The 27,826-nt window shown below is 38.2% G+C and overlaps 1 protein-coding gene across 2 annotated transcripts in view; it reads right to left on the minus strand.

Annotated features, from left to right (window-relative positions):
• Window positions 1–2,302: 2,302 nt before the first annotated feature.
• The window catches only part of Slc30a5 (solute carrier family 30 (zinc transporter), member 5), a 37,433-nt gene continuing 11,909 nt past the window's right edge, over window positions 2,303–27,826 (minus strand). For both annotated transcript variants that reach the window (XM_005392594.2, XM_013518421.1), the window contains 12 exons: window positions 24,146–24,233; window positions 20,447–20,534; window positions 19,082–19,158; window positions 18,355–18,525; window positions 17,287–17,575; window positions 16,893–17,101; window positions 16,084–16,241; window positions 14,914–15,043; window positions 11,364–11,565; window positions 9,708–9,934; window positions 5,217–5,345; window positions 2,303–4,084 (listed from right to left, as the gene is read on the minus strand). In XM_005392594.2, coding sequence (XP_005392651.1) covers window positions 3,914–4,084; window positions 5,217–5,345; window positions 9,708–9,934; window positions 11,364–11,565; window positions 14,914–15,043; window positions 16,084–16,241; window positions 16,893–17,101; window positions 17,287–17,575; window positions 18,355–18,525; window positions 19,082–19,158; window positions 20,447–20,534; window positions 24,146–24,233 — 1,939 coding nt within the window. In that variant the 3' untranslated portion in view covers window positions 2,303–3,913. The remainder of the gene's footprint in view (window positions 4,085–5,216; window positions 5,346–9,707; window positions 9,935–11,363; window positions 11,566–14,913; window positions 15,044–16,083; window positions 16,242–16,892; window positions 17,102–17,286; window positions 17,576–18,354; window positions 18,526–19,081; window positions 19,159–20,446; window positions 20,535–24,145; window positions 24,234–27,826) is intronic.

Below are 27,826 nucleotides of genomic sequence, written 5' to 3' on the forward strand. Positions count from 1 at the left end.
AAAAAAAAAAAAAAGAGAGCTGGGTATGGTGGTGCACACCGGTTATCTCAGCTACTCCAGAGGCTGAGGCAGGAGGATCAGGGAAGCCCGGGCAATTTAAAGACCTGTTTCAAAAAATAACATGGGGTGGGGGCCTGGGCTGGGGATGTTACTCAGTGGTGGAGTGCTTGCCTAGTGTGTCACAGCACAGAACAAAACATTAAGTGGCTTTATAATTGAACTAAATTTAGCATTTATATATAATCTCCTTGCTCTTTAACTTGCATTTAATTAAGGCCATGAGAAGTGTTTGCTTATTTCCATTTTGAGACATCTAACATTGCTAGTGGGAAGAAAAACCATTAGGATTCTACATAGTGAAATACAACAGGATTTTTTCACATTTATAAAGGTACCAAACTTCTCACCTAAAGTTCCACTTGTAGGACTTTATCTGACATATTGACTTGCACATGTGCAAGATGATGTCTCTTCAAGGATATTCATGTGTGCGTTGTGTAGCTCCTTTAATAGCTAAATGATTACATTCAGCCTAAAAAAATCTACCCATTGGGGTTACTGTGCAGCTAAAAAAAGAATGAGAATGCTTTTAATGCTTGCATTATGGAGTCATTTCTAAGTGACGATTTCCTTGTATATTCGTAAAACATTTGGAATGGTACACCGGAAATAGAAAGCAGCAGTAGTTTCTCATGGAGAACTGTGTATCTGAGTGACACAGGTGTAAGGCTTTGTGCCATTTTTTTTGTTTGTTTGTTTTTAGACAGGGTCTTGCTATGTTCTTAACCATGAAGCCCAGGCTGGCTTCAAACTTGAGTCAGTCTTCCTGCCTCAGCCTCCTGAGTGCTGGGATTATAGGCATGCACCACCACATCTGGCTACTACTTACTTAATTTTGCACCATGTGACCATAGTGAAAACCATGCATCTCTGCATTAATATAAACTTTTTAGGGGACAATCATGATCTAAAATCTATTTTGTTTTGTTTTTTGTCTTTTTGAGACAAGGCCTCGCTATGCAGTTCAGGCTGGCCTCGAGCTCACTCTGTAGCCCAGGCTGGTCTTGAACTTGCAATGATCCTCCTTGTAATGATGCCTCAGCCTCCCAAGTGCTGGGATTCCAGGTGTGTGCCACCATGCCCACTCTAAAATTTAAAGTAGAGGCAGCAGGACTGCCATGAGTTCAAGGCCAGTCTGGCCTACATAGTGAAACCCTGTCTCAAAAAAAAGTGAAATACAATCTTTTTGTTAAGAGGTTATCTATGTGTAGCTTAAGTATCTTCCAGCTGCAATGAGAAGCCTGAAGTTTTATTAGTTATTATGTTAAAGGAACAATAAACATATAGTTTTTTTTGGTTGTTGTTTTTTGAGACAGGTTCTCGCTGTATAGTTCAGGCTGAAGTATGTAGCCTAGGCTGGCCTTGAACTTGCGGCAATCCTCCTGCCTCCAGCATGCCCTGCTTTCTTTGGCTTTTTGAGACTATGTCTCACAATCTAGTTCAGGTTGGCCTTGAACTATGTTGCTCTGGCTGACCTTGAATTTAGGCAGTCCTCCTGCCTCAGCTTCCCAGTGTTGGGATTATCAGCGTGCATCACCACACCTGGCTACCACTTCCTCTTTCTCTCTGTTCTTGCCTGTGTGAGGCAAGTGCCTCTACTGCTGAGCTCCTGCCCCAGCCCGGAACACCTTTCTTGGGGCAAGTGAACTATCAAACTTGCTTCTGTCTGGGGTGTTATTTCAAACTTAACCCATCCCTGGCCTTTTCAACTTTCAGTTCATTTTCACAAGCATTATTCTTTTTGTTCCCAAGTCCTCTAAAGTAGATTTGAGCAGATTTTGACTTTATGAATGGGGAAAAAATGCTGAAAAACCTGATTTGCCTAAAGTTATGGTTTACATGTGCTGGAACTGGTAACATGGTGCTTTCAATATTGGAGCTCCCCCATTTTCCCCCTGCTGCCTTCACCCTCAGCCCCTGCCCTCAATTTCAACTGATAGCTTTCAATCATGTTAATTTTTTTGATGTCTGTAAGTTTTACAAGGGAACTGTCAATTTTGGCTTCTGTGTAATTAGGTTGGAACTTGCAGTGATCCTCTTGCCTCAGCCTCCTCAGTGCTGGGATTACAGGTGTGTGCCACTATACCTGGCTGGGAAATGACACTTTTAGCATTGGTATTATAATTATTCTGCCTCAATATCTGCTTAAATATTTTAAATATATAAAAACTGCATTATAACTTGAATATGCAGAGCAGACCCTGTTGCAAAAAAAAAAAAAAAAAAAAAGAATATGCAATGATTTTCCCACCACTCAAAAATTTTAATGTGTTCTGAAGGTTCTGGACCAAAAAATGTGCAGGGAGAACACAAAGAATATCAAAATAACCAAGTTTTAAAACTCCTCACATATTAAATATGATTTACAATACATATTTGCCATTACGGTATAGATAAGAAAATAGTAACCATATGAAATTCATCCTACTTATTAAAATTCCTAGTATAATAAAAATATTCAGATACTTATAAATAGGTAATAAAAAAGTTTCTTCTGGACAACATTCTTTGGTGTTCATAAAACTGTATATATTATATATTATCTATTTATCATAAAAGTCTTTTCAGACTATGCATACAGTTAAAATTGGAACTGGAGCTAGGGATATAGCTCAGTGGCACAAGCTCCTGCTTAGCAAGCGCAAGGGCGTGAGCTCAACCTTATGTTACCCAGTTGTGTGCAACTGGATAACATGGACACAACATAGCACGCGTTCTTAACCCTAATAAATTAATTATTCGTTTGCAGAAATAGCAAAAAAAAAAAAAACCATTGGAAATGGAGATATAAATTAGGTATCACCGTAGAAAGTAATTATAGGGTACTTTAATTTCATTGCCCAAAGGCTCATGGACAAGTTTTCTTATTAAACCTTGACATAGCTATTCTTTGAATTTTTGAAATATATCTATATCTTCCAGAAATTAGAAAACAGTTATCTCCATAGGCAGAGTGCTCAGCTCTGAACTGGCAGTTATTAATGCCTCTTGGTTGGCTCTTCCACGGCAGAAAGCAGCAGATGGAATGACGCACAGGCTGGGGTTGCCTGGGCACCAGCCTGACAGCAGCCAGGAGGGCCAGCTGCATAACGCGAGATGGAGTATTTGCTTTGGAGGAAGGTGACCAGCGAGTGGATAACATGGACACAACTTAGCATGCGTTCTTAACCCTAATAAATTAATTATTCATTTGCAAAAATACCAAAAGTAAAAAAAATTTATTTTACAGTGGTTGGTCTTGTAATACATCAAAAACTGTAATGTTATACTTTCCTGCTTTCCCTGCTTATCTCAAGACAGTTGCTGCAGTTTCATCTGAATAATTTAGTTTACATTTAAAGTGGCAAGACAGATTTTACTTACTGGATTTAAATTACGATTAGAAACCAGTTTATATACAGAAAATCCATAAATATAGAATTTTTGTTCCTATTTTAGCTTTAGGCTATGCAAAAAAATTGACTAAAAACTTTTCATTTGGGTCTTTGTAATAAACATGTAAATACATATTTACAATGGAGATGCTTCCTGATAAAGTAAACAGAAGTAATTTTGGTCTTCATTAGAATCCATCATTATGTGTCCATTTTTGAAGACGATGTGATAGTTATGTTCACTCAAATGTTAAGGTTCCTTTCATACACATAATTCAAATGTGGTAATTATTTTTCTTGAACAAATAATGTTTTATTCTGTATTTAAATTTTCTTTAAGATTCCTTGATCCAATCTCCAAATAGTAGAGAGCTTTAAAAGGTTTTGTACAGTTATGTACAATTTTTGTCCTTCACACACTATTACAAATACTGAATTCATCTTCATTGCTGACATCCCAGGGGTGCTCCTGAGTTATCTCACATGATGTAAGTCCCATCTTTGCAGTACTTCATGGACTCCATTTGTTTTGTCATAGCCAGAACATCATGAAATCCAGTACTTAGGCCAGACATATGTTGAAAGTATGCCTCTTTTTCTACTTGAATTGTTAAATTGTTTACTCCAGCATCTTTAAGTATTCCTGTAACCTGTTATAAAAACCAAACATTTTAAAGCATTTAGAGTAATGTATTTAGTACACATCTTAAGTAATTAGTATTATTACAGCTACAGATGGTCTAAGATAAGGCTTCACAGTAATATTTACTATTCAGTCAAAGTGTTCACTGGATCTCTAGGAAGGTCATTAAATTACCAACCTGATGTTTGTTTATTTTAGGCTAGTAAGTGAAGCAGTGGGAGTGGAGAAGGAATGGAGAAATCTGTAACTGGCTCTGGTCAACTAGTTGGATGCACTACTGACCTGACATTAAAGTACAGAAGGAGAAAACACATCTATGGTGTCACACTGGCACATTTAGCTTAGGTTGTACAACTTTTTTTTTTTTTTGCAGGGATTGAATTGAGGGTCTCTGCACTGAGCTACATCCTCAGCTCTCTTTTAATTTTAGTTTTAAGACAAGGTCTTGCTAAATTGCTTAACTGCCTAGGCTGGGCCCTAACTTGTTATCCTCCTTCCTCAGCCACCCAGAGTGCCAAGACTACAGATGTGTGCTAGGACTGCAATGCCAGCACTGTTTCGATCCATATATTCAAATATAGCATATCCTCTGCCAACTTGGTTATTGTTAATTAATTTTTCTTTTTCTTTTTTGTACCAGGAATGGAATTCAGGGCCTCGAACTTGCCAGGCAGGTGCTGTGCTGCTGAGCTACATCCCAGGCCCTATTGATTTAAGAGATATATTTACAATAACACTGTTTTATAATCTTCTGGGAACCAAAATGGATCACAAATGAATTTTTTTACATTAATCAAAATTTAATTATAACCATTTTTGGGTATAAAATAAAGCAAAATGTAAACAATAAGCTGTATTACCATGGGGCTGCTGAAAGATTTTGTTTTGTTTTTGAAACAGGGTCTCACTATATAGTTCAGGCTGGCCTTGAACAACAATGTAATCAAGGCTGTTCTTGAACTTGCAGTGATCTTCCTGTCTCCGCCACCCTAGGTGGGATTACAAGTGCGTGCTACTACACTCAACCTTAAAAGACTGTTTTTGAAAAGTAAATAACTACTGAGCTGTATGATGAATGATCTGTGCACTTTTACGTATGAATTATCTCAACCGAATTTATAAAAACGAAAGATTATTACCTGCTGTACTATTCTTTGTTCCAGCACATCAGATGTTACCTGTATATGAATTGTTCCTGCCACAATGCTGGCAGAATGACGCCAAAAGTGAGGGTCTCGATATGATATTAATCCTTCAATTTTCTGTATCTGTTAAATAAAAGGAGAGGTGATATAAATGTTCATACAGGCTAACTTACTTAACATAATGGGGATGCTTTGTGCTAGAAAGTAAACACAGATTCTTTGGTCTAGGAATCATTAGGGTAAAAAACAAGAAACAAAAGCCAGAAGCAGGAAGGAATAAGAGAAAGACAGCTAGCTTGAAGTAAAGGTTTCCTTCACTGCTATAATGTGTGATTTACCTATTGTAAACATCACCTCCACATGCAACCACACACAAGATAACATATTCAAAAGATATCCTCCATGTCCAACAATAGAGGGTCAGTTAAATTACTGGCTACCTATGCAATATAATGCAATAGTATTGTTAAAATTGTTAGATGCCAGGTACAGTGGCATACACCTGTAATCCCAGCTTCTTGCAAGGCTGACGCAGGAGAATGGAAAGGTTGAGCAATGTAGTGAGACTCTGTCTCAAAATTTTAAAAAAGATTGTAGATGTAGTTCTGTGAAGGCTGTGGGTTCAATTTTTAGTACTGTACTCCCTCTCCCAAAAAGTACTATTTATTAATTATGAGAAGATGAGAAAACTTTTCTAATTTTATTTATGAAATAAGGTGCTATTTATTTATTTATTTAAAGATGCTATAATTTAAACAGTCACAATGCTGCAACTGGGCCTGGGGGTGTAGGCTAGACGATAAAGCACATGCTCAGTATGCACAAGGACATGGGTTTGATCTCCAGCACACAAAAAAGAAAAAATTCAGAATGCCCACATTTCCTTCTTTTACAAAAATTAATTAAAAATTTTGTTTTCAGTATATGATTACATTCATTGCTATTGTTTCTTTTTATTTGCTTTTGTTTAAATCTTAATTGGCTTTATGTTCAATTGTAGAAACACACGTTATGGGCAACACTTCATCCTATAATCATGATGGTACCTTTTCAGCAGTAGATCCCAATTACTTTGATATGGCAAGCCATGTAGTTAAAATATCCTACTCTGTACTTGTTCTTTCTTTCTATCTATCTATCTATCTATCTATCTATCTATCTATCTATCTATCTGAGACAGTTTCTCTATGTAGGTGCGGTGGTATACATGTCTGATCCTAGCACCTGAGAGGCAGAGGTAGGAGGATCACTTAGCATTTGAGGCCAGCCTGACTACAAAATGAGTTTCAAGGCCAGCCTGAACTACACAGTGAGACACTGTCTCAAAAAACAAAAAACCACTCCAATGAAAACAAATAAATCTTTCCCTACTTTTGTAACTACAAAAACATTCTTGTATTTTAATAGTTTTGTAATTTTTTTTGTCATGTACATACTTAGCCTGTTAGAAATATATGGCATAGAGATAGTTTTTTGCTGGGCATGGTGGTGCTCGCCTTAGTCCCAGCACTTGTGAGACTGAGGCAGGAGGATTGCTGTTAGTTTGAGGCCAGCCTAGACTACAGAGTTCAAGACTAGCCTGAACTGCATACTGAAACCCTGTCTCAAAAAGACAAAATTCTCCCAAAACAAAAAACCAGAGAGAGAACAGTTTTTTTTTTTTTTAAGTCAACCATTACATATTTAGACCAAGGCTTACTGCCTCAGAGTAATGACTAGCAATCTCTAAGATAAAATGAAGATTCTATCACACGATAATTACACATTCAGTTATGGGACTGGCGTTATTAATGTCTGTTTAAAGGAAAAGCCAATCCATGCTTAAGTTTGAGTATAGTATTCTTTCCTTAGTAAGACCACATCTGAGGACAAGAAAAGAGGATGAAAGAGCCTGGTAGGAGGTGCCTGGGAATGTGGGGTGGGGAGGAAGGAGGGCTGTACAGAGCAAACGGGAAGGAGGGAACCTGAGGTAGGAGGCTGAAGGAGGAGTGAGGCTTCCAGGACCCCTGTGAGTTCCTGCCGGGCAAAGCCATCTTGGGAAATCACCATCAGGTGTAACGGGGTCGAGGCAGTGATGAGCAGGTTAACCCCAGTTCTCCGAACAGTGACAATGTGACATGACAAACGGGCCTGGGATTACAAACATACATGGATGGGAACAAATCCAGAAGTATTGCACTTGTCAGCCGGTAAAAACAGGTTATTTACAGTATTTTTGTGTATTTGGTTTTTTTTATGCTTTACATTGTATATGCACTTGTGTCAAAGGTGCAGTTGGGCTTAGGAAGGTTCTCTTGGTAAATAGGGACTTACTGTACTGACAACACATGCTGTAGAAGCCATGTCTGCAACACTGTAAAACCTATAGGGATACCACCTTGTAGTATTCATAAAGGTTTTTTTTTTTAAATTTTAAATTTTTATTTTTTTTTTGGTTTTTCTCCGGTACCGGACACCGAACTCACGACCTTGCGCATGCCAGGCAGGCGCTTTTGCTGCTGAGCTAAATCCCCAGCCCCTATTCATAAAGGTTTTAAAGGTCACAAAGCTTTCAAACAGCAATTGCCTCATCTGGCCCTAACAATGAGAACAGGCAGAGCACATGCCTTAGGTTAAGGTCAGTGATTTTGAAGTCTACATGACTGAGGCCCTGGTAAGCTACACAGCTGAGTCCTTCTGTACAGTCCTCTGGTCCAGCCTGTACAGTACAGTGGTGAAGAGTCTAGATCTGAAATCCAAACTGAGAGACTGATTAGAGTCTGCAACCCTAGGCTTTCAGTGTCTCCTCTGCAAAGTGGGATGTGGGAAGGAAATCTTGAGCAGCTGAGCACAGTGTCTGATGATTCTGCTAAAACTCAGGAGGTCTGGCTTGGGAGCTGAAGTTTCGAATGTCTAGCAGGCCCTGCAAGATGCTGCAGGGGCAGCCAGCTCTTACGTCTTTTTTTAAAAATTTATTTTCTATTTTTTTAAATTTAGCTCCTACGTCTCCACCCTCACTGCACTCCTGAGTGTGGGAGACCGAGCGCTGCAGGCAGCTACAGGGGGCAGTGCACCAAGCGGGCCCACCATGGACTTGGCCTGCACTTAAAACCCTGCCCAGTACACTGCTGAGGGAGGACCAGCACTACTCAGGTTTCATCCAGCTTCCTGTATTTTTCTGAAAACTCTGGAGTGCCTGGTCCAGAAAAGACTGGGACCAACAGGAAAAAAACTACTGCACCTGCTTCAGTCCTCCTAAGACAGTCAGTACTGCTTTTCTTTTCCACCAAATGGCAAGGTGGTACGCTGGCTGATTAGGCAAATATTTTTGTTTTGTTTTAATTTAGTTTTTCAAGACAGGGTCTCACTGTGTAGTGCAGGCTTGGCCTTGCACTCACACTAGGTAGCCCAGGCTGGCCTTGCACTTGTGGCAATCTTCCTTCTGGCCTCAGGCTGCCCAGTGCCAGGTGGCATGCGCCACCAGGTCCAGCCTAGCGAAGTTTATCACCAACATGAAATACCACCTGTGTCATATATTTAATTCCATTAATTCCTAGGTCTGCTTCTGAACAAACTATTTTTTTTCATGGTACTGGGGATTGAATCCATGGGTGTTTTACCACTGAGTTACATCTCTAGTCCTTTTAAAAATTTTATTTCAAGACAAGATTTCACTAAGTTTTCTAGTATAAACCAGTATGGTGGCACACACCTGTAATCCCAGTGTTTGGGAGACTGAGGCAGGAGGATCACCTCGAATTCGAGGCCAGCCTGGGCTACGTAAATGAGATTAAGGCCAGCCTGGACTTCATAGTGACCCCGTCTCACAAAAACCACACATACACAAAAAGTTTCCCAATTTAGTGCTGACTTTGTGATTCTCCTGTCTCAACCGCCCCTGTAGCTGGGATTACAGGCATGTACCAGCAGATCCTATAACTAGTATTTTTTAAAAAATGGATTTATGTGTTTATTCTTGTGGAAGGACAAAATATTAGCTTTGAATGTTAATTTTGTAACTTTAAAATTGGAAAAGAAGATCCTCCTAATTAATTCTACAAATTTATGGCTGCCTTTTTGTTTATTCTCAAATACTGATTCTTCCAAATCAGTTCCAAATAACACTGGATTATCTACCCTCCAGACAAACAAACCCTAATGAGAGGCAACTGAATTGAGACTTAGTAAAAAAGAAAATCAACATTTTCACAACAGTCTCCAGTCCAAGAAAGTGTCTCTCCAAACATTTAGCCAGTCCCTCTTTTATGTCCTTTAAATATAACTGCATTTTTTTCATTCACATTTTATATGTATGTATATGTATTTTCTTTATTCACACATTTGTTAGGCCAACTTAATTCTGAATGCCATTGTTATTTTTTGGTATCATGAATCGAACTCAGGATCTTGTGCCTCGCAGGCAGACACTGTGGCGCTGAGCTATATACCTGGCTATGAGTGCCATTTTTAAAAGGAAAAAGGTAGTGAAAAAATTTCATACAGTACCTTTTCCAAAGCAGCGTGTAGTTCTTTCTCATGTTCTGGTGGCAGCCTCAGAAGCAGAACCTGACAGGCATCTTTAATCAGTGGGACAACACTGAGAAATATTAATACAGCAATAAAAAGAGAACAGAGGGGATCGGCAACGAACCACCCGAACTGCTCTATCAGAACTGTAGACACGATCACACCAATACTGCCAAGCGTGTCTGCCAAAACATGTAGAAATACACCTACAGATAAAATATATAAGAACATTAAAAATTAAAAGGCATCTAACTGAATTTTTTCACCCATTCTACCAATATTGCTGGGTATCTACCAGGCACCACGCACGTTGTTGGTGGCTGGTAATTCAAAGTGACTAAGACAGGGTCACAGTTTCAAAGCATTCTGAGCCAGTGAAAAGGTCCTAAGGATGTGGGCAAGCTAAGGATACAGTGTGGTGAGTCTGAAGGCTCTGGTTTGTCGGGAAAGGCATCAAAAACTCATACTTGAATCAGTTTTTGATTTACGCAAGTTCTTTATATTAAACAGTCAGGGAGAAGAGATTAATAAACCCCCGTATTTTTTATAGTACAACATCTCTTTCCCTTTTTAGTGAAAGCTCATAATGGCACACTTCAGTCTTCCCCTGCAACCAGTATTTATTCAGCTGTCACCTTGGCTGCCCTGGGGCTGAGGTGGTAGCTCAGTGGTAGAGGTGTTACTCTTCCAGACAAGCTTGAGGGTCTGGATTATTCCTCAGCATTACAGAACACAATGACTCTATAATTACAGCAATTTATTTAAAGATGGAACTTACGAACAAATGCATTCTTTCTCCCTCGGTCCCTGTCATCTCCTCTCCCTCCTTCCTTCCTCCGTCCCTCTCTCCCTGCCTGCCTCCTTCCTCCTTTTTCTTTTTTTTTGTGGAGATCAAACCCAGGCCCTCATGCTTGCTTAGGTAGGCACCACACTACGGAGCTCCATGCCCAGCCCCTTCATTTTCATTTTTCCTTTACTGTGGTGAGACTTCACATGAGCCTCTTGATGACATTACACATGCTCGGTGCTTAGAGACACAATGTTGTACAGCAGATCTCCGAAGATGACCTTGCTTAACTGAAAACTTTAGCCTGCTGACTAGTGACCTTCATTTCTCTCTCTCTAGTCACCACTGCTCCATGCTTTGATTCTATGAATGTCGTCACATAGGAGTGGAATCATGTAGTAACTGTCTTTCTGCAACAAGCTTATTTCACATACCATAATCTCCCCCAGGGTCATCCATGTTGTTGAATATTACAGAATTTCCTTCTTTTTAAAGGTTAAGTAATATTCCATTTTACTTACACAAGCATGTGTATTTTCTATAGCACATGACTTTAGACCTATTTTTGGGCCACATACTTTTTTTTTTTTTTTTTTGAGAAAAGGTCTAACTATGTAGTCCAGGCTGGCACTGAACTTGCCATGTGGCACAGGCTGGCTTCAAATTTGCCATCCTCTTGCCTCCACTTCCTTAGTGCTGAGACTACAGGCATGTGCTACCATGCCTGACTGCCACATATTGCTTTTTAAAAATGCAGCTGTGTAAGACGGCCAATATTTAATAAAAACAAACCCAGCAGCAATTGAGAACACAGGTGAAAGGCAAGGCAGTGCTCTGCAAGGACTCACCCCTCATGTTAGCATTCATGCCTCCGCCTGAGGGTCCATGGCTGTGACTGTGCCCATGGTCACTGTGTCCATGTGTGTGCTGTGAGTGGCTGTGATCAGATGAGTGACAGCCTCCTTGAGAAGCTCCATGGCTGTGGCTGTGGGCATGGCTAAAGGCACAGATACCAATAAGGTTTACGATCAGCCCTCCAACTGACACTGGCTAGCAAAAGGAGAAAAAGAAATCTCTCAATTTGTAATTTAAAAAATAAACTTGCTATTTAAAATTATACAGCTATATGTTTTTGTTAGTACTTTTGAAAATATTTGCAGTGAAACCTAAGTTCCATAAGTACAAAATGTTAAAATGTGAATTTTAGAAGAATCATTTTAACTTTCAAATACCAAACAAAAGCGACAAATTCAGATTTACTTTAAATAAGTGATTAAAAATGGTATGTATCTGGTTCATGGCTTATGTATAAATAAATCATGCAAAGTTTTTGTTTATCTAAAGAGTCTGAAAGTACTATTCACTATGGCAAGTACACACTGCATTTCAAATCTTGCTTCTATAACTAGGTAAACGTCAACAGCCTGTACGATAATGACTGCAATACATTAACTAGTGGGTTATAAATAGTCTACTTTGCCTTCTATTTTTTAATTTTTTAGTTTGTCTTTTGAGACAGGGTCCAGCTAACTGCACAGGCTGCCTTGCATTTCCCATCCTCCTGCCTCAGCCTTCTGAGCAGCTCTGATCACACTATGCGCCACCATGCCTGGCCTTACTGTGCCGTATACTAAAATTTTCTGTAGTAAAAAAGGTATAATGAAAATGTAACATACAGTAGCAATCTCTCAAATTGTTTTAACAAAGTGAATAAAATTATCTGAACTTAAGAGTGCCCCAATAATACTCCAAAGGATAAACAGTTACCTTTGATTATCCTCTTCCATAAAATTATTTTGAATAGTAGCTCACTGTACTAATTTACATTTATCTATAGTTTTGTCCTTTAGAGAAATCAATTTGTTTTACAAAAAGCAAATATAAAAATGAAGGATACAAACAATTTTAACCATTTTTCAGCATAGTAAAGAGATTTACTTGACATATATGGGGCTTATTTACTTTTTTTTTTTCTTATTTACTTCTTGTGACTCAGACTACTAGTCTGCCAGAATTTAAAATTTCAGTTAGCTTTATAAGTTTGTTATGAGTTAATGAGTCTGAATGAAATCAAATACTGCTTACAGAAACTCTATCATCTTATAAATATTTTTCTATTGAGAAATATTTCATTTTTACATATTTCATAAGAAAAAGAAAGGGGAGGTGAAAGTCCCCTGTAATTCTACCCTCAAGAGTTACTTCCTTCTAAGAGAATACTGTATCTTCTATGTATACACTAATATACACATATACATTTTTTTGGGGTCTTTTTGAGACGGGGTCTCACTATGCAGTTCAGGCTGGCCTTGCACTCACTTTGTAGCTTAGGCTGGTCTTGAACTTGCAATGATCTTCGCGCTTCAGCCTCCTGAGTGCTGGGATTACAGGCTTTATAGGCATGCGCCACCACGCCCGGCTCACATTTTAAAACCAATAAAAGAACTGCATTGTTATTTTGCAATTGTACACTCCGTACATCTTGTAGATAGTTTTCATGCCAGTACCTATCTCATTCTTTATAGGAGCTATATACTATTCTATTATATGGACAAGAAACTTAACTAATCCTTTCACTGGTTCACACTTTATTTCCATTTTTTTCCACTATTATAAACACTGGTACAACAAATCATGTACTACTAAATATTTGTGTACACATTTCTGTGTGATGTTTTCCTTTCTGGCGCTGGGGATCGAACTCATGGCCTTACACAGGCTAACATAAGACCTCCTCTCTTGGTGCTTCTGTTCGGTGAACACTGAAGGTTAGAAGGCGTGGGCACTGCCTTGTGTGGTGGCACATGCCTGTAATACCAGTTAACTGGGAGGCTAAAAGAGGGTCATAAATTTGAGGCCAGACCTTGTCTCAAAAAATAAAAAGGGCTTTGGGATACAACTCAGTGCTTCCTGGGTTCAAGGTCTCATACTATTAAAAAAAGAAATGAGCATTTATGTATTTCTAAACTGTATTCCAAAAACATTTAGTACTAATGTATGCTTCCAGGAACAAGATTCAGAACTCCTTTTAGGCATTTGACAATTAATTGCTATCTTTTCCTATTATAGAGCATATGATACCATTAAAGAGTTAATGATACACAACTCAAGTCCTAAATTAAGACACATTGTCATTGTGAAAGAACGACTAATCAAACAACGGCAAAAATGCTGCTAAAAGGAGAATGCGCAAGGTTCACTGGGAACATCATGGGCAGGAATAACTAACTGGGATGGAATATGAGGCAGGAGTGCTTAAGGGCACAGGAACAGGTGAGCAAAATCCTGCAGGAGGCCCTAGGGTAGGAGTGGGGTGGTGCCTGCCAGCTAATGCAAACAGCGGGCAGGAAGGTGTGGAAGCACGGGGAGAACATCACACACTTCTACAGCAGTGAAATAAACTATGGAGTTAAGACCTTCAAAATTAAAATTTTTTTTTCTGATTTTATCTGACATTATACAAATTTCCTCAGGTATTTATTTATTTATTGGTACCAGGAAGCGAACTCAGGACCTTAGGCTTGCCAGGTAGGCACCTGTGCAACTGAGCTAAATCCCTGGCCCACCTCAGGTATTTAAAAATACATCTCCAAACAAAAACATTTAAAAAAGTCAGAAACCTATATTGTATGCTTTATAATATACTATAATATTTTAACTACTAAAATATTAGGGAAAAAGATTAATTAATTTCTAAGATTTAGCAATTCAAATATCAATAGTCTTTCCTTATTCTGAGGGGATATGTTAAGACCACCAGTGATCCCAGCACTACCAAAGAGAAGAGAAAGACCCCCAGCAGATGTCTGAAACCATGAAATATCAAACCCTCTATATATACTGCATCTTTTCCTACACATATATGCTCATGATACAGTTTATTTGTACGTTAGCCACAATTTTAACAGCAATAGCTAATAATGCAGTCTAACAATTATAAACATTTTAAACCAGTTAAACTTTGGAATTATTAGCTGGGCGTGGTGGTGCACGTCTGTAATCCCAGCACTTGGGAGGCTGAGGCAGGAGGATCACTGTGAGTTTGAGGCCAGCCTGGGCTATACAGTGACTTCAAGGACAGCCTGGACTATGTAGTGAAAAACTGTCTCTAAACAAAACAAAACAAAACAAAACAGAATGAAACAAGACAAAACAACAAACACACACTTTGGAATTATTTATATAATTTTCTGTTTAATATTTTCAGACCATGGTTAATTGTAGTTAACTAAAGCTGCAGATGGAAAAACCATGGGATAAGGGACAGATACTATGTAGCAAGAAAGGCAGTTGTTGGTTTCAATAAAACTAAAATAAAACCTTCTACATCACAGAACACAACTAGAAAAATTATGTAAGTATAGGTAGAAATTCAAATAGGAAAAGCAAAAGACTTACTGTCAACATGTTTGTGTCTAATTCCGGAGGATCAATCAATCTAGCCACTGACTCCATAAATACAAAAAAAGCTATTACTATTAGAAAAAGTCCATTAATGAATCCAGAGAGAATTTCTATTCGGCCATACCTAAGAACACAGCAATTTTTAGAAAAAGAAAATAAGTACTTCATATTGTAGTATAAACATTACTATTTTGGGGCTGGGGATTTAGCTTAGTGGCATAGCGCCCGCCTGGCAAGTGCAAGGTTGTGCGCTCGATTCCCGGTACCGGAAAAAAACCAAAAACCAAAACAAAACATTACTATTTTACAAATGAGGAAACAAGTCCAGATTTTCAAATGACTACATAAATAACAGAAAATTATTAATACTTAAGTATCATATTGATGTTGGGAAGTCCTTCCACACATGTATCTATTGAAATTTTATATATTCAAAGTCCTTCTTACAAAATTTTTTTCCTAATTCTTAGCAAGAAGTTATTTCTCTCTTCTTTAAACCCTTGATGTGCTCTGTATCTGACATGGAACATAGATCTTTGCTTTGTACCAAAATCATTTGTACTTCTGGTTCATCTAAAGTTAAAGATATAACCAGTTGAGAGTAAGAGCCAAATTTATTAATTTAGTGTTCTTATCAAAATACCTTGCACAAAAATGATTCTGATATTACTGTATTAATGAACATTTTTATGTATAGCCCCTTCAAAAAAAGCCTTTTTTTTTTTAAAACCGGGAATTATACTCAGGACCTCATGCTTGCCAGGCAGCTGCTCCACTGATGAGCTACATCCCCTGTACGCCCCTTTAAATTTTGAATATTCTTTTTAACAAAAACAAAGTTAAACAGTCTTTTAAACAACCATGTATATTCCATTTCCTAAAAAACCAAAAAAACTAAACCCACCTTGGGCAAAGATCTTAAGATTTTTAGCTGTTCTTTTTGCTCTTTGTCTATGAAAAGGATCAACTAGGGAGTTTAACCTTGAGCTTACTATCATTCAGTGTTTATCAAATGCTTCGTTATATCCCCTCATCTGGTTTAAACAAAGAAAAATGAAGACCTGGAAGTTATTTCCATAAAAAGTAATATTTTTATCCCCTTACTTGGAATTTGCACCTTGGTTTTTCACTGTACCATGTTATTTTGATAGCCAGTGTACCTACCCATAGGAAAAAATCCGAGTTGCTTTCCATCGACTCATCAGAGCAGCAAAAAGTCCCATGACCAAAGCAGAGCAATCAAAGAGCATGTGGAACCCATCTGAGATGAGACCCAGACTATTGGTCAACACGCCATAGAATAATTCCACAAAGGTAAAGAGCTAAAAAAATGTTAAAAAAAATATTAGAGCAGTATGTTGGGAAATACAACAGTGATTTAAGATGTGTCAGAATTTAATCATGAGAATTTTAAACTTTAATTACCAAAACTTTGGACGATCTGTTCAAAATCCGCTTTAGTTAACTGCCACTTACATTAGAAACCTTATTTTGTATAAATTGTAATAAACTATGCCAAATTAGATATATTCATTTTACAAGCTATTTAAAAGGAGGCATGGTAGTTTTACTTATATCTTCGAAAACCAATAAATGAGGCTGTAAAATGTTAGCGATCCTATGAAAGGATAAAATGTCTGAAAAGCTACTTCATTTATGGATTCAAAATAACATAGTGAATGCTTCCACAGTATCTTGTTTGCTTTAGTCTGGATATGGTCCTGTGATCCTGACACTACTTAAGAGAAAATAGAAATTTCAGCCCATCTCTAATTATCAGAAATCTGTGAAGTACTAAAATGATACCATTTTTTTTTTTTTTTTTGCTACCGGGAATCAAACTCAGGACCTTGCGCTTGCCAGGCAGGCGCTTGTGCTGCTGAGTCTATATCCCTGGCCCTAAAATGATATCATTCTGTCAAAATTAAAATACTGATCTTTTAAGACATGCCACTAATACTTAAAAAGCTTACCAGATTCAAGCACAGGAAGTAAAAGATCTGCCTAGAGTCACTCTCCTCAAGAATCTGCTTTAGTGATTCCTTAATAAACCTAGGGATTGATTGAGAGCTATGCTGAAAAGCATCACCCATGAAGTTATAAAGAGGTGTTCCTTCAGGAGAATATCCAATAAGGGTACCTTTCTGTCCTCTCTTAGAGGGAGACGACAAGATGTTGGCAGCTACAAAGAGAAAAGAAGTATATTACAGAAGTTTTAAAAAGTTAAAGCTACCAAAAACCAATACAATAACTGTCAGCAAGCAACGAAATGCAAGCATGAACAATTTCCACAACTGAGTAATGATCTGAACATCAGGTTCCATAAAAAGAAATTTGTAAAAATAAAAACACGGGGAAAATGCTTACACAGAATGAAGAACACAGCACTCACAACCACTCCTCCAGACAGGACATGCTCCGTGCTCTCCTGGTGTGTGGCTCTGTTCATAGCCCGAAGCTGGTCTGTTATTGGGTGTGTCCAAAAATTTCCAAAAAGGAGAGCACTAATAAATATGGGAAATGATCCATAGCGGGCACAACTGGAAACCTCCATTTTGGATGAACAAATAGAATCCACATAGAAATCCAGGATCATAACAAAAAAGATAACCGTTGTGAAAGGCATAATGAGAGAAAACCAAGATGCAACTTTACTCTAGAAAATTAAAAACAAACAGAAACTCGTCAATACTCTCTCTATATATATATGAAGTTCACACTTTACAAGGTGTTTTTGTTAATCCTTTTATGTATAAACAAATATTCTCATGATTCATAAAATGCTAACATATAAGCAATACAAGATATTGGTACATTTCTCCACTATTTCCTTTTTTTTTTTTTTTTTTTTTTTTTTCCGGTACCGGGAACCGAACTCACGACCTTGAGCTTGCCAGGCAGGCGCTTTGCCGCTGAGCTAAATCCCCAGCCCCTCTCCACTATTTCCTAAAGTATTTAAATGAAAATACTGTTGAATAATTTTATAAATGCTAGGTAATCTATAATCCCTGAGCCTAAGACAGACTTTTTTTCAAGTAATTCCTTTGGGCCACAGGAATGTGAAGGATGCATTAATGCAATAGTATCTGACTTATATTTTTTATAAACAATAAAATTAGCTCCAAATTACAAAACTACAAAGGAAAAGCAAAGATACCTTAAGCCACTTTCAATCATAATTTACAACAAAATACAATCTACTGAACAGAACTGGGAGTGGTGGTGCATGCCTATAATTCTAGCACTTGGGAGGCTGAGGCAGAAGGATCAGAGTTCTAGTCAGGCCTGGGCTACACAATGAGTTCAGAGCAAGACTCTTGTCTCAAAACAAACAAATAACCCCCAAAACCATCCCCTAAAACAAACAAAAAAGTGTTAAACAGAAATTTGTAAGTAACAGTAATTTATTTATTACCAATACATTCTTGCTCTTACCTCAGTTGTCACAGAAAGGACGAAGACCCATGGGCACAAGAGAAGCACAGACACAAGATGGGATAAAGCCTGGAGCCGTTTGGCTCCACCCACATCTATACAGAGCTTTCTGGAAGCTGTATGAAAACCAACTTTACAACACAAAGCCAGTACTAGCAACAGTACTCCACCCTGTAAGTAAAATGAGAAGTCTCATCAGCAATACAGACACTATTCAATCCTTAGATCTATGGAACCAGTGTTTTTTTTTCACATCCTCAATTACTTTACTACTTAAATGACAAGGCATATTGAAATTAGTGGTAACTTATTTTACTTAACTAAAAAAAAAAAGGTTTTTTATAGGGCAGAGAATCCAACCCAGAGCCTTGTGGATGGTAGGCAAGTGGGCCACTACTGAGCTATACACTGTGACAATTACTTTCCTTTTTTTTTGGTATTGGGAATCAAACTCACGACTTTGCCCTTACCAGGCAGGTGCTGTGCCAGTGAGTGACATCCCTGGCCCACAGTGACAATTTAATTTAAATGCACCTAGCCAGGTATGGTGGTGCACACCTATCATCCCAGTACATGACAGGAGGCGCTCCATGAGTTTGAGGCCAGCCTGAGCTACAGTGAGTTCAAAGTCAGTCTCAACTACTGAGACCTTGTCTCAAAACAAAAACAAAGTTATAGCTGCTGTTACTTTTCAGAATCTTTTGATCACATTAGCAACAGAACATACCTTGTGATCTGCCACACCTAAGAAGGCAATTGCTGTATAAAGCATGTGAGTTAGAGCGCTGTCATGATGTCCTTCAGCTAAGGGAATGATAGTAAAGGAAAAAATTCCAAATATTAACTCTGTGAAGCTTAAAGTCCTCTTGAAATTTTAGCTACATTATTTTGGTTTGCATGCAGAATGGTGCCCCAAACCTGAATAACTTAATGTTTCTCTTAAAAATGAAAGCATATAATCTAAAACTCTTGCAAATAATTACGTTGGAATGGCTTATGTTTCTTTTGTTGTCTCCAAAACAAGTACAGTAATGGCTAAATTTTAGTACTTCACCTCCATACATGCACTGTTTGACAACGGGACAAGTGAAAGTCCCTGAACCACTCCTGTCTAGCAGAATTCAAGTTGTATCTTACACTAACGTAAAATCAGTCTTTTTTTTTTTTTTAGACAGGGTCTTACTATGTAGTTTAGGCTGGCCTGAACACTATGTAGCTGAGGCTGGCCTTGAGCTCATGGGAATCCTCCTGCCTTTACCTCCCCAGTGCTGTGATTACAGGCATGCACCACCACACCCGGCCAGTAAAATCAGTCTTGAACTTGTCACCTAAGTCAGTGACCATGTACGCCCCAGCTAGGCAAGCAGCAAGTAAAAGTGGATGGGTGGGAAATATACGTTATATCACAAGCAACCTGGAGCTTTATTAAAGTCATGCTTCCCTCTCTCATTGTGACAAAGTAATTATTATCTTACTCATAAGATCTTAGGGCAGGGGCTGGGGATTTAGCTCAGTGGCAAAGCGCTTGCCTGGCAAGCGCAAGGTCGTGAGTTCGGTTCCCGGTACCGGAGAAAAACAAAACAACAACAACAACAACAACAAAAAGATCTTAGGGCAATCACATCAGTAGCCAGAAGAGCCAAAATGGGTGCTTTGAATTCTCCTCATTGCAGCAATGGCATGCAGACAGGAAATAAGGCATAAATAAAGTCAGAATAAAGTCAGTAGACGTATTTGACCAGAGAGAGAGATTTATATGAGATGACTGGAGGAGTTGAACTGGCAGGAATAATTTAGAGTAAGAAAGTAAAAACTAGATGAGAAAACTGTATTGTAGCACACCAGGGTATTCTAATACATCCTTCAATGTCTGAATTTCTGAACTTCTGGGTACTGTTGACAATACCACATGCTCTAAAACATTTAACAGAATGAAACTGTTCACTATTTGAATAATGAAGATGTCTACATTAATCTACGGAAGTTTCATTCCTGAGTGATCAGTTTAGCTCATTCAAGTCTTCTCTCCATTCTGCAGTCTTCGATTATTCTGTGAGTCTTTATATAATTCCCATCTGCTGCAAAAGGATACGGTGCTCAGCCATTTTAGCCATGAGATCATCATTGTCAAAAAGCAACAAACAGATTACAGCAATAATGAAAAAAGCAGCTCCTCTGGTCTGAAAATGAAGAAAAAACACAAAGGATAGCTTTTTCAAAGGTTGATTTTTAATATGACAACTACAGAAATGCTACAGAGAAACATTACAAAAAAACCAACATTTAAAGAAAAAATAACATGACATTAAAGTCCTTATATATTTACAGTACTAACAGAAAGATATAAAAATAAAGTGATTCAATAAATTCTGCAGGATATTCAAGATACCTAATATCGACAACGTAAACTATGTCCTTGTTAACATGGCTAGGCATGAACAAAGTTCACAGAATCAGTCTTCCTAAATGTTACTTTAAATCTGGTTGAAAGCCCCAACTAGTTAAAGAATAATTAGCAGGGACTTATTATACTATATAACATGCAAGGGATAGAGGCTATTATAGTTTCTACTCATTATAAGGAAGAACAATCATGAGGCTATGTTAAGAAAATCAGCAGTCATTTTTAAGATCCAGTGAAGGCGTAAAACACTCAAACTGGTAAGCTTTTAAAGTTTATGTTCTCATTTTAGGGAAAGAATTTTGACAAAATTATAGAAAGGACATACTAGCCTCATTTATGTAAATATTTCTGAAAGTTGGGGTAAAAAATTAAACTATCATTACTATACAGTTTATATTTATGAATTTATAGATACTTCCTATATAATATGTACACCTATAATACTGTATATATAATACTCCATATATATTTATATGTAAGTATATTACAAATACTTATACTGGGTTGGGCATGGTGGCACATGCCTGCAATTCCAGCACTTGGGAGGCTGAGACAGGAGGATCGAGGTGAGTTTGTGGCCTGCCTAGGTTACATAAAGGGTTTTCATTTTTTTTTTGTTTTGTCTGGGCTACATAAAGGGAGTTTAAGGTCAGCCTGCACTACATAGCAAGACCCTGTCTCAAAAAACTGAAAGATCACTAAAATACAGTGACAATAATAATCTCTTACTAAAAAATAGGGCAACTGAGAGTTGTGCTTTGGAATCATAGGAAAGAAAATCACGACACTTCTGGACAGATCTCTGATTATTGAAAGGATATGGAAGATCTATACTTTTATATTTGATCATTAGTGCTGTCAAACTTTATTTTTTTGAATTTGTATTTTTCAAATGTATTTTTATTCCAGCATATTTTTTTTTTCCCGGTACCAGGAATCAAACTCACAACCTCACACTTGCCAGGCAGGCGCTGTGCTGCTGAGCTAAATCCCCACCCCCTTATTCCAGCATATTAATTTTCCAAGATATTAAGTTTCACTGTGGTATATTTTCATACATGCATATAACATAATCTGATTGTACCCACACATCCCCATTACCCTCCCTTACACCTCCCTATTTGTCTAATAATAATTTCCCTTCTGCTTTCCTGTCTTTTTTTTTTTTTTTTTTTAAAAGATACCACATATTAGGGAACACTATTTCTTTTGTGGAACTTAAGTGTTTTTCTTAACTGATGTGACTGATATTCTAAAAGAAATGTAAAACTTTACTTGTGGTCATGTCTGTAGTTAAGCTTCCCCCATTGCTTTAACGCTCAGAAAGTTCTTTTCTACTTTATACTGTAGATTATTTTATTGTACGTTAAGACTTTGTGTGTGTGTGGCACTAGGGATTGAACCCAAGGCCTTTGAAATGATACAGACCCTGTCTCAAAACAAAACAGCCTGGCCATTTTTAAATTTATTTTGAGACAGTGCCTGTGTTGTCCTGTCTGGGCTTGAACTTGCAATCCTCCTGCCTCAGCCTCCTAGAGTGCTAGGATTACAGGCACACATTGCCATATTCAGCTTTTTTTTTTTTTTAAACACACAAAACTCTAATGCACTTGAAATTCTGGAGTGCTCCATGAGTGAGGGGCAAGGACAAAATGGTTGCCTGTGCTTTAATATTAATCACCCAGTCTGAGCGCCAGGGGCTTTCTCACTGTGCTCTAGCTGGCAAGTTACTTTGTTCTCCTGTTTCATTCTTCTCTCCATATTTCTTAGCTCTGACACTCCCTTGATGAACAGAGGTTACTATCTTTGCCTTTACTTCTCTTCTCCTGTGCGTAGGACAGTGCGCCACATGTAGGAAAATTTTAGTTTGGTAAAACAGAAACACTGGCTCCCAGTTTAGAATGGTAGATTTGCAACTTATTTTACCAAAGGGGGTAACAGTTGAATTACTTAAGGTGCACAGGGATGCTAACTGGTAAAATACTGCATAAACGTTCATCAGACTTTTTTTAATTAAAAATTTTTATGAATAAATGTTTGTAGTACACAATGCTTACATTTCTTGTGTGGAGTTGGTACATATATGTGACACATCTTGATTCTTTTCACATCCTCTCCCCTCTGCCCCCTCTCGACAATCTCTTCATCCTCTTCCTCTCTGAGAAAGATCTAGCTCCCTACTTCCTAGTATCTGTTTTTATTTTGCTTTTTATTTATAATTTTGGTTTCTCATGTTAAGAGAAGCCATGCAATATTTAAGCCTGTGTGTCTGATTTATCTTACTTAACATTCCTGTCTCAAGGTGCATCCGTTTTCCTACAAGTGACTCAAGTTTATCTTTCTTATGGCAGAGTAGTACCCCACGCTGTGTAAATACCACATTTTCTGTATCCATTCATCTGCTGATAGACATAAAGGCCACTTCCTAGATTTAGGTATTATGAATTGTGCTGCTATAAACATGGGTGTGCATGGATCACTGTAATATGATGTCTAACTCTTTCAGGAAGATACATAGAAGGGGAACAGCTGAGTCAAATGGAATTCTATTTTGTTTTTTGAGGAATTTCCGTAATGGTTGCACTAGTTTGCATTCCCACCAAAAATGTAGAATGGTTCAACTTTTCCCCTGCAGTCTCTCCACATTTGTTATTGTGTGATTTCTTAAAGATAGCCATTTTTTCTGGGGTAAGATAAAATCTCAGCATTGTTTTAATTTGGATTTCTCTAATGGCCAGTAAAGCTGAGTATTTTTTCATGTATTTATTGGTCATTTGTACTCAGACTTTACGTATTTATTTAGTTTTTTTTTGGAGACAGGGTCTCTCTATGTAGTTCAGGCTGGCCTTGAACTTGTAGTGATCCTCTTACCTCAGCCTCCTGAGTGCTGGGATTACAGGTGAGTACCAAGGACTCAGACTTTAAGTAGAACAAATTCATAGGTATTTCCCAAAAACAACTTGATGAAGAAGGAGGTGGGAAAGGGGCACAAGGATCTTTGTGGTGAGGTGTCAGTTTGGTATCTTGGGTGTAGTGGTGACACACAAGCCTGTACTTACCCAACTGAATGTGAAATTGATGTAACCTGAAAAAGGTCTGTGGATTGTACTGATGTCAATTTCCTGGTTTTAACAGTGTACTTTTGTTGGGTAAGAAGCTACCTTTAGGGGAAACTGAGTGAAAGAAACATCGATTTTTGCAATGTCTAAGGAATCTATAATCATTTTAAAATAAAAAGTAAAAAGAGGAGAAATGTTTTTATAAGAAAAATGGAGAACTAGTGTAAAGCACCCCTGTATTATTACACAATGTTAAAAGATCGTTTTACTTTTGATATTTTACAACTATGCTTTTCATTTCCAAGTCATTGATAATGGAAAATTTTACCTTTGCTGGTCCTCCTCCAGAACTAGTGAACAAAACACTGAGTAATGAGATGACAACAATGTCACTGTGTTCAAATAACAGCAGAGTCCTACAAAGACAGAACATTATAATTCACGGAATGTATCTCATCTTTATCACGAACGATGACTTCACCTCCAGTAGAAGTATCTCCCTTGGTCTCATAAATATTATGAGAAAATTAGGTAGGTCCAATTACCTGGGGAAATATTTGCTATTATTTACTTTAGAGAAGTTGAAGCTAAAAACACCCAACAACATTACTCCTAGGACTGTATTATGCAGAAAATACTTAAAAGGCTGCTCATATCAGCACTGCTTGCTGTGGGCCACAATGAGAAAGAACGTACATATCTACCAAGAGAATAAATGATATAGACTGGAGTATTTCAAGGAACAGACTATCATAAAGCAGTAAGAATTAATGGTATTTTATGAACATACAAAAAATACTGAATTTTACACTGAAATTAATTAATTTTTTGTGGTGCTGGGGATCAAAAGGGCATGTGTGCAAGCTAGGCAAGCATGCTACCACGGAACCAGACTCCTAGTCCCCTAATTTTTTTTTTTTTTGAGACAGATCTTCCTCTGTTACCCTGGCTGGCATTGAACCCCTGGAGTCAACTGATCTGCCTCAGCCTTCTGAGTAGCTGGGACAGCTGTGTGTAACAGCAACTAGCTCTGAAAAGAGTACACTTCAAAAAGGTAAATTTACACATATATAAATTATATTTTTAAAAAACTATAAGCTTGTGTGGTGGCACACATCTGTAACCACAGTACTTGCGAGGCTGTAGCAGGAGGATTGCCGTGAGTTGGAGACCAGCCTGGACTACATAGTAAGTTTAAGGCCAGCCTAAACTGCAATATGAAGACCCTACCTGGAAAAACAAAACAAAACAAAAAACCAAACCAAACCAAACCAAACCAACAATCAAAAGCAAAACCAAAAACCCACTCTAAAAATGAATACCTATATAGTACATGTATCAAATGTGCAAATCTCAAATGTAACACTGAATGGGACAAGCACACTGCAGAAAAATACATGCACTGTGATTCCATTAAGGTTAAAAACTTGCCACATTAAACACTGAAAAAAAAAAAAAGTAAAACTCTAAAGACAATCAAAAGAATGAAAAACAAAAGATAGTGTTTATATCCAAAGGCAGTGAAGAGGTGGCTCAGATACAGTTAGGAAAGGCACACAGGGTTTCAAAGGTATTGATAAGGTTTATTTTTATTTAGTTTTGTTTTTTTGAGACAGGGTTTTGTGTGTAGTTCAGGCTGGTCCTGAACTCACTATGTAGCCTAGGCTGGCCTTGAACTTGCGGTGATCCTCCTGCCTCAGTCTCCCGAGAGCTGGGATTACAGGTGTGCACCACCAATGCCTGGGTGGTAAAGTTTTATTTTGGTGGTTCAATGTTACATAACACTGATGTTCATTTTATTATTCTTTAAATATCTTTTTTTTTTTTTGAGACAGGGTCTCACTATGTAGTTTAGGTTGGCCTTGAAATCACTATATAGCCCAGGCTGTCCTTGAACTCATGGTGATCCTACTGCCTTGGTCTCCTAGTCCTGGGATTACAGATATGCACCATCATGCCTGGCTTTTAAACATCTTTATACCTATATTTATTTATTGTTCTTATGTATATAAATATTTCTTTGAAAAAATTAAATATCACAAGCCAAAAGGAGGTACATGCGATCTGAACGGTAATAGATTTCCATCTGCTTATTAAATGCATTTTCATTTTTCTCATTAGCCAAAAAACTGTAATGAGAACACACCGAAGATAATTTAAGAAAATACATATATCAATAATAATACCTAAAATAAGACAAACTATGAAGCACCAAAGGAGCGTTTTGTTTTGTTTGGGCAGTACTGAGGACTGAACCCAGGGTGCTCTACGACCGAGCTCCACCCCCAGCCCTTTTTATTTTCAGCAAGTCTCACGAAGTTGCCTAGGATGGCCTAGAACTTATGACTCTCCTGCCTGACTGCAAAGGAGCTGGGATTACAGGTGCACACCCCCGTGCTGGCCACCAAAAGAGTCTTTCTCATCAAGAAACTGCATTATGGTTTTAGTAAAAGACTGAAAAGGGCAGCACTGGTGGTCATAAGAGGTTGTAAAGGTGAGAAGTAGATGACTAAGTAACGGGCCAAGTAAGAACGTAAGGATTTCCTAATACATCAGGACAGTGATTTAGTAACATGAACGAAAGCATAAATTCATGAGTGAGAAACTTAAAACTGCAGATGATGAGAAACAGCATTCAATTACACTCAGGCGTAAACTGAAACGTTTTACCCAAGCTTGAGCCAGCTTTCCCACCCCTTTAGGACGCTGCTGCTACTGTCCACAGGGACAGGTACCTGCATTTATGCATACTCTGCACCTGCCGAAGCACAGGACAAACAAGCCAGCGGGACTCTAGCGGCCATGAGAGGGAAAAGGACTTTTCACAGGAATTTCCCAACCACCACCTTTTACTCAGCCCACTCCTCTGTTCTGAGGGAAGGACTTTTTTTTTCCTTTTTGAGACAGGGTCTCGCTGTGCAGTTCATAGGTTGTTTTATTTATTTATTTTTTTTTTTCTGGTACCAGGAATCGAACTCACGACCTTGCACTTGCCAGGCAGGTGCTGTGCCGCTGAGCTAAATCCCCAGCCCCTTCGCTGTGTAGTTCAGGCTGAGCTTGAGCTCACTTTGTAGCCCAGGCTATCCTGGAACTCGCAACGATCATCCTGCCTCAGCCTCCTGAGTGCTGGGATTACTGGCGTCCGCCACCACGCCCAGCCTGAGGGAAGGACTTTAAAACACCTTCACTGATGTTCACCTGTCGTGCTTTGCATTTTACGCATCATGTGCTTTATGCATCCTTCACAGTGTGCTGGGCATGGTGCACACGTCTATAATCCCAGCATGTCCAAGGCTGAGGTGGGGGGACAGTAAGAGTTCGAGGCCAGCCTGGACTACACAGCAAGACCCTGTCTCTAAAAACAAAACCAAACCCAAAAAATCCTTCACTTTAGTCTTTTAAAAAATTTATTTTTATTAGTACATGTTTGCAGTACATGACAGTTACATTCACTGTGGGCAGTTGGTACACATATATAAGGCACGTCAGTTATTTATAGGTCGCCTTCCCTTCCCCTGCCCCTTCCCTTCCCCTGCCCCTTCCCTTCCTCCTTCATTTTACTCTTTATCTCTCTTATCAATGTCAATTTTTTAAAACATTTACCAATACAATCTTTCAGAAATAGAGAAATAAAAGAATGCTTTTCACAGTTTCATGTTTCCTATAAAGTGGCCCTTAAGCATTCCTCACTAAACTGGCCCATACGTGCATGATGATTACACACAGATCTAGAGGAACAGAAAATGAGTCTAATCAACCTACCACAGGGCTACATAATCCTGACTGACACAGTGCCCTAGAACATTTGTTCACAAGCATACTTGCAGAACTGGGCAAAAAATAAGAGCTTTTAAAGCTCCTTTTGATTGATTTTATTTACTATTTCATACCTTTTAGCTTCCAAATCAGCTACTAAAATGGATCACTGATAAGTGAGTTAAAAAGCCACTTATATCTGGGTGTGGTGGTGCATACCTGTAATCCTAGCACTCAGGAGGCTAAGGCAGGA

Source organism: Chinchilla lanigera, unplaced genomic scaffold (genome assembly GCF_000276665.1).
Source record: "Chinchilla lanigera isolate Chin_1 unplaced genomic scaffold, ChiLan1.0 scaffold00045, whole genome shotgun sequence".
Lineage (NCBI taxonomy): Eukaryota > Metazoa > Chordata > Mammalia > Rodentia > Chinchillidae > Chinchilla > Chinchilla lanigera.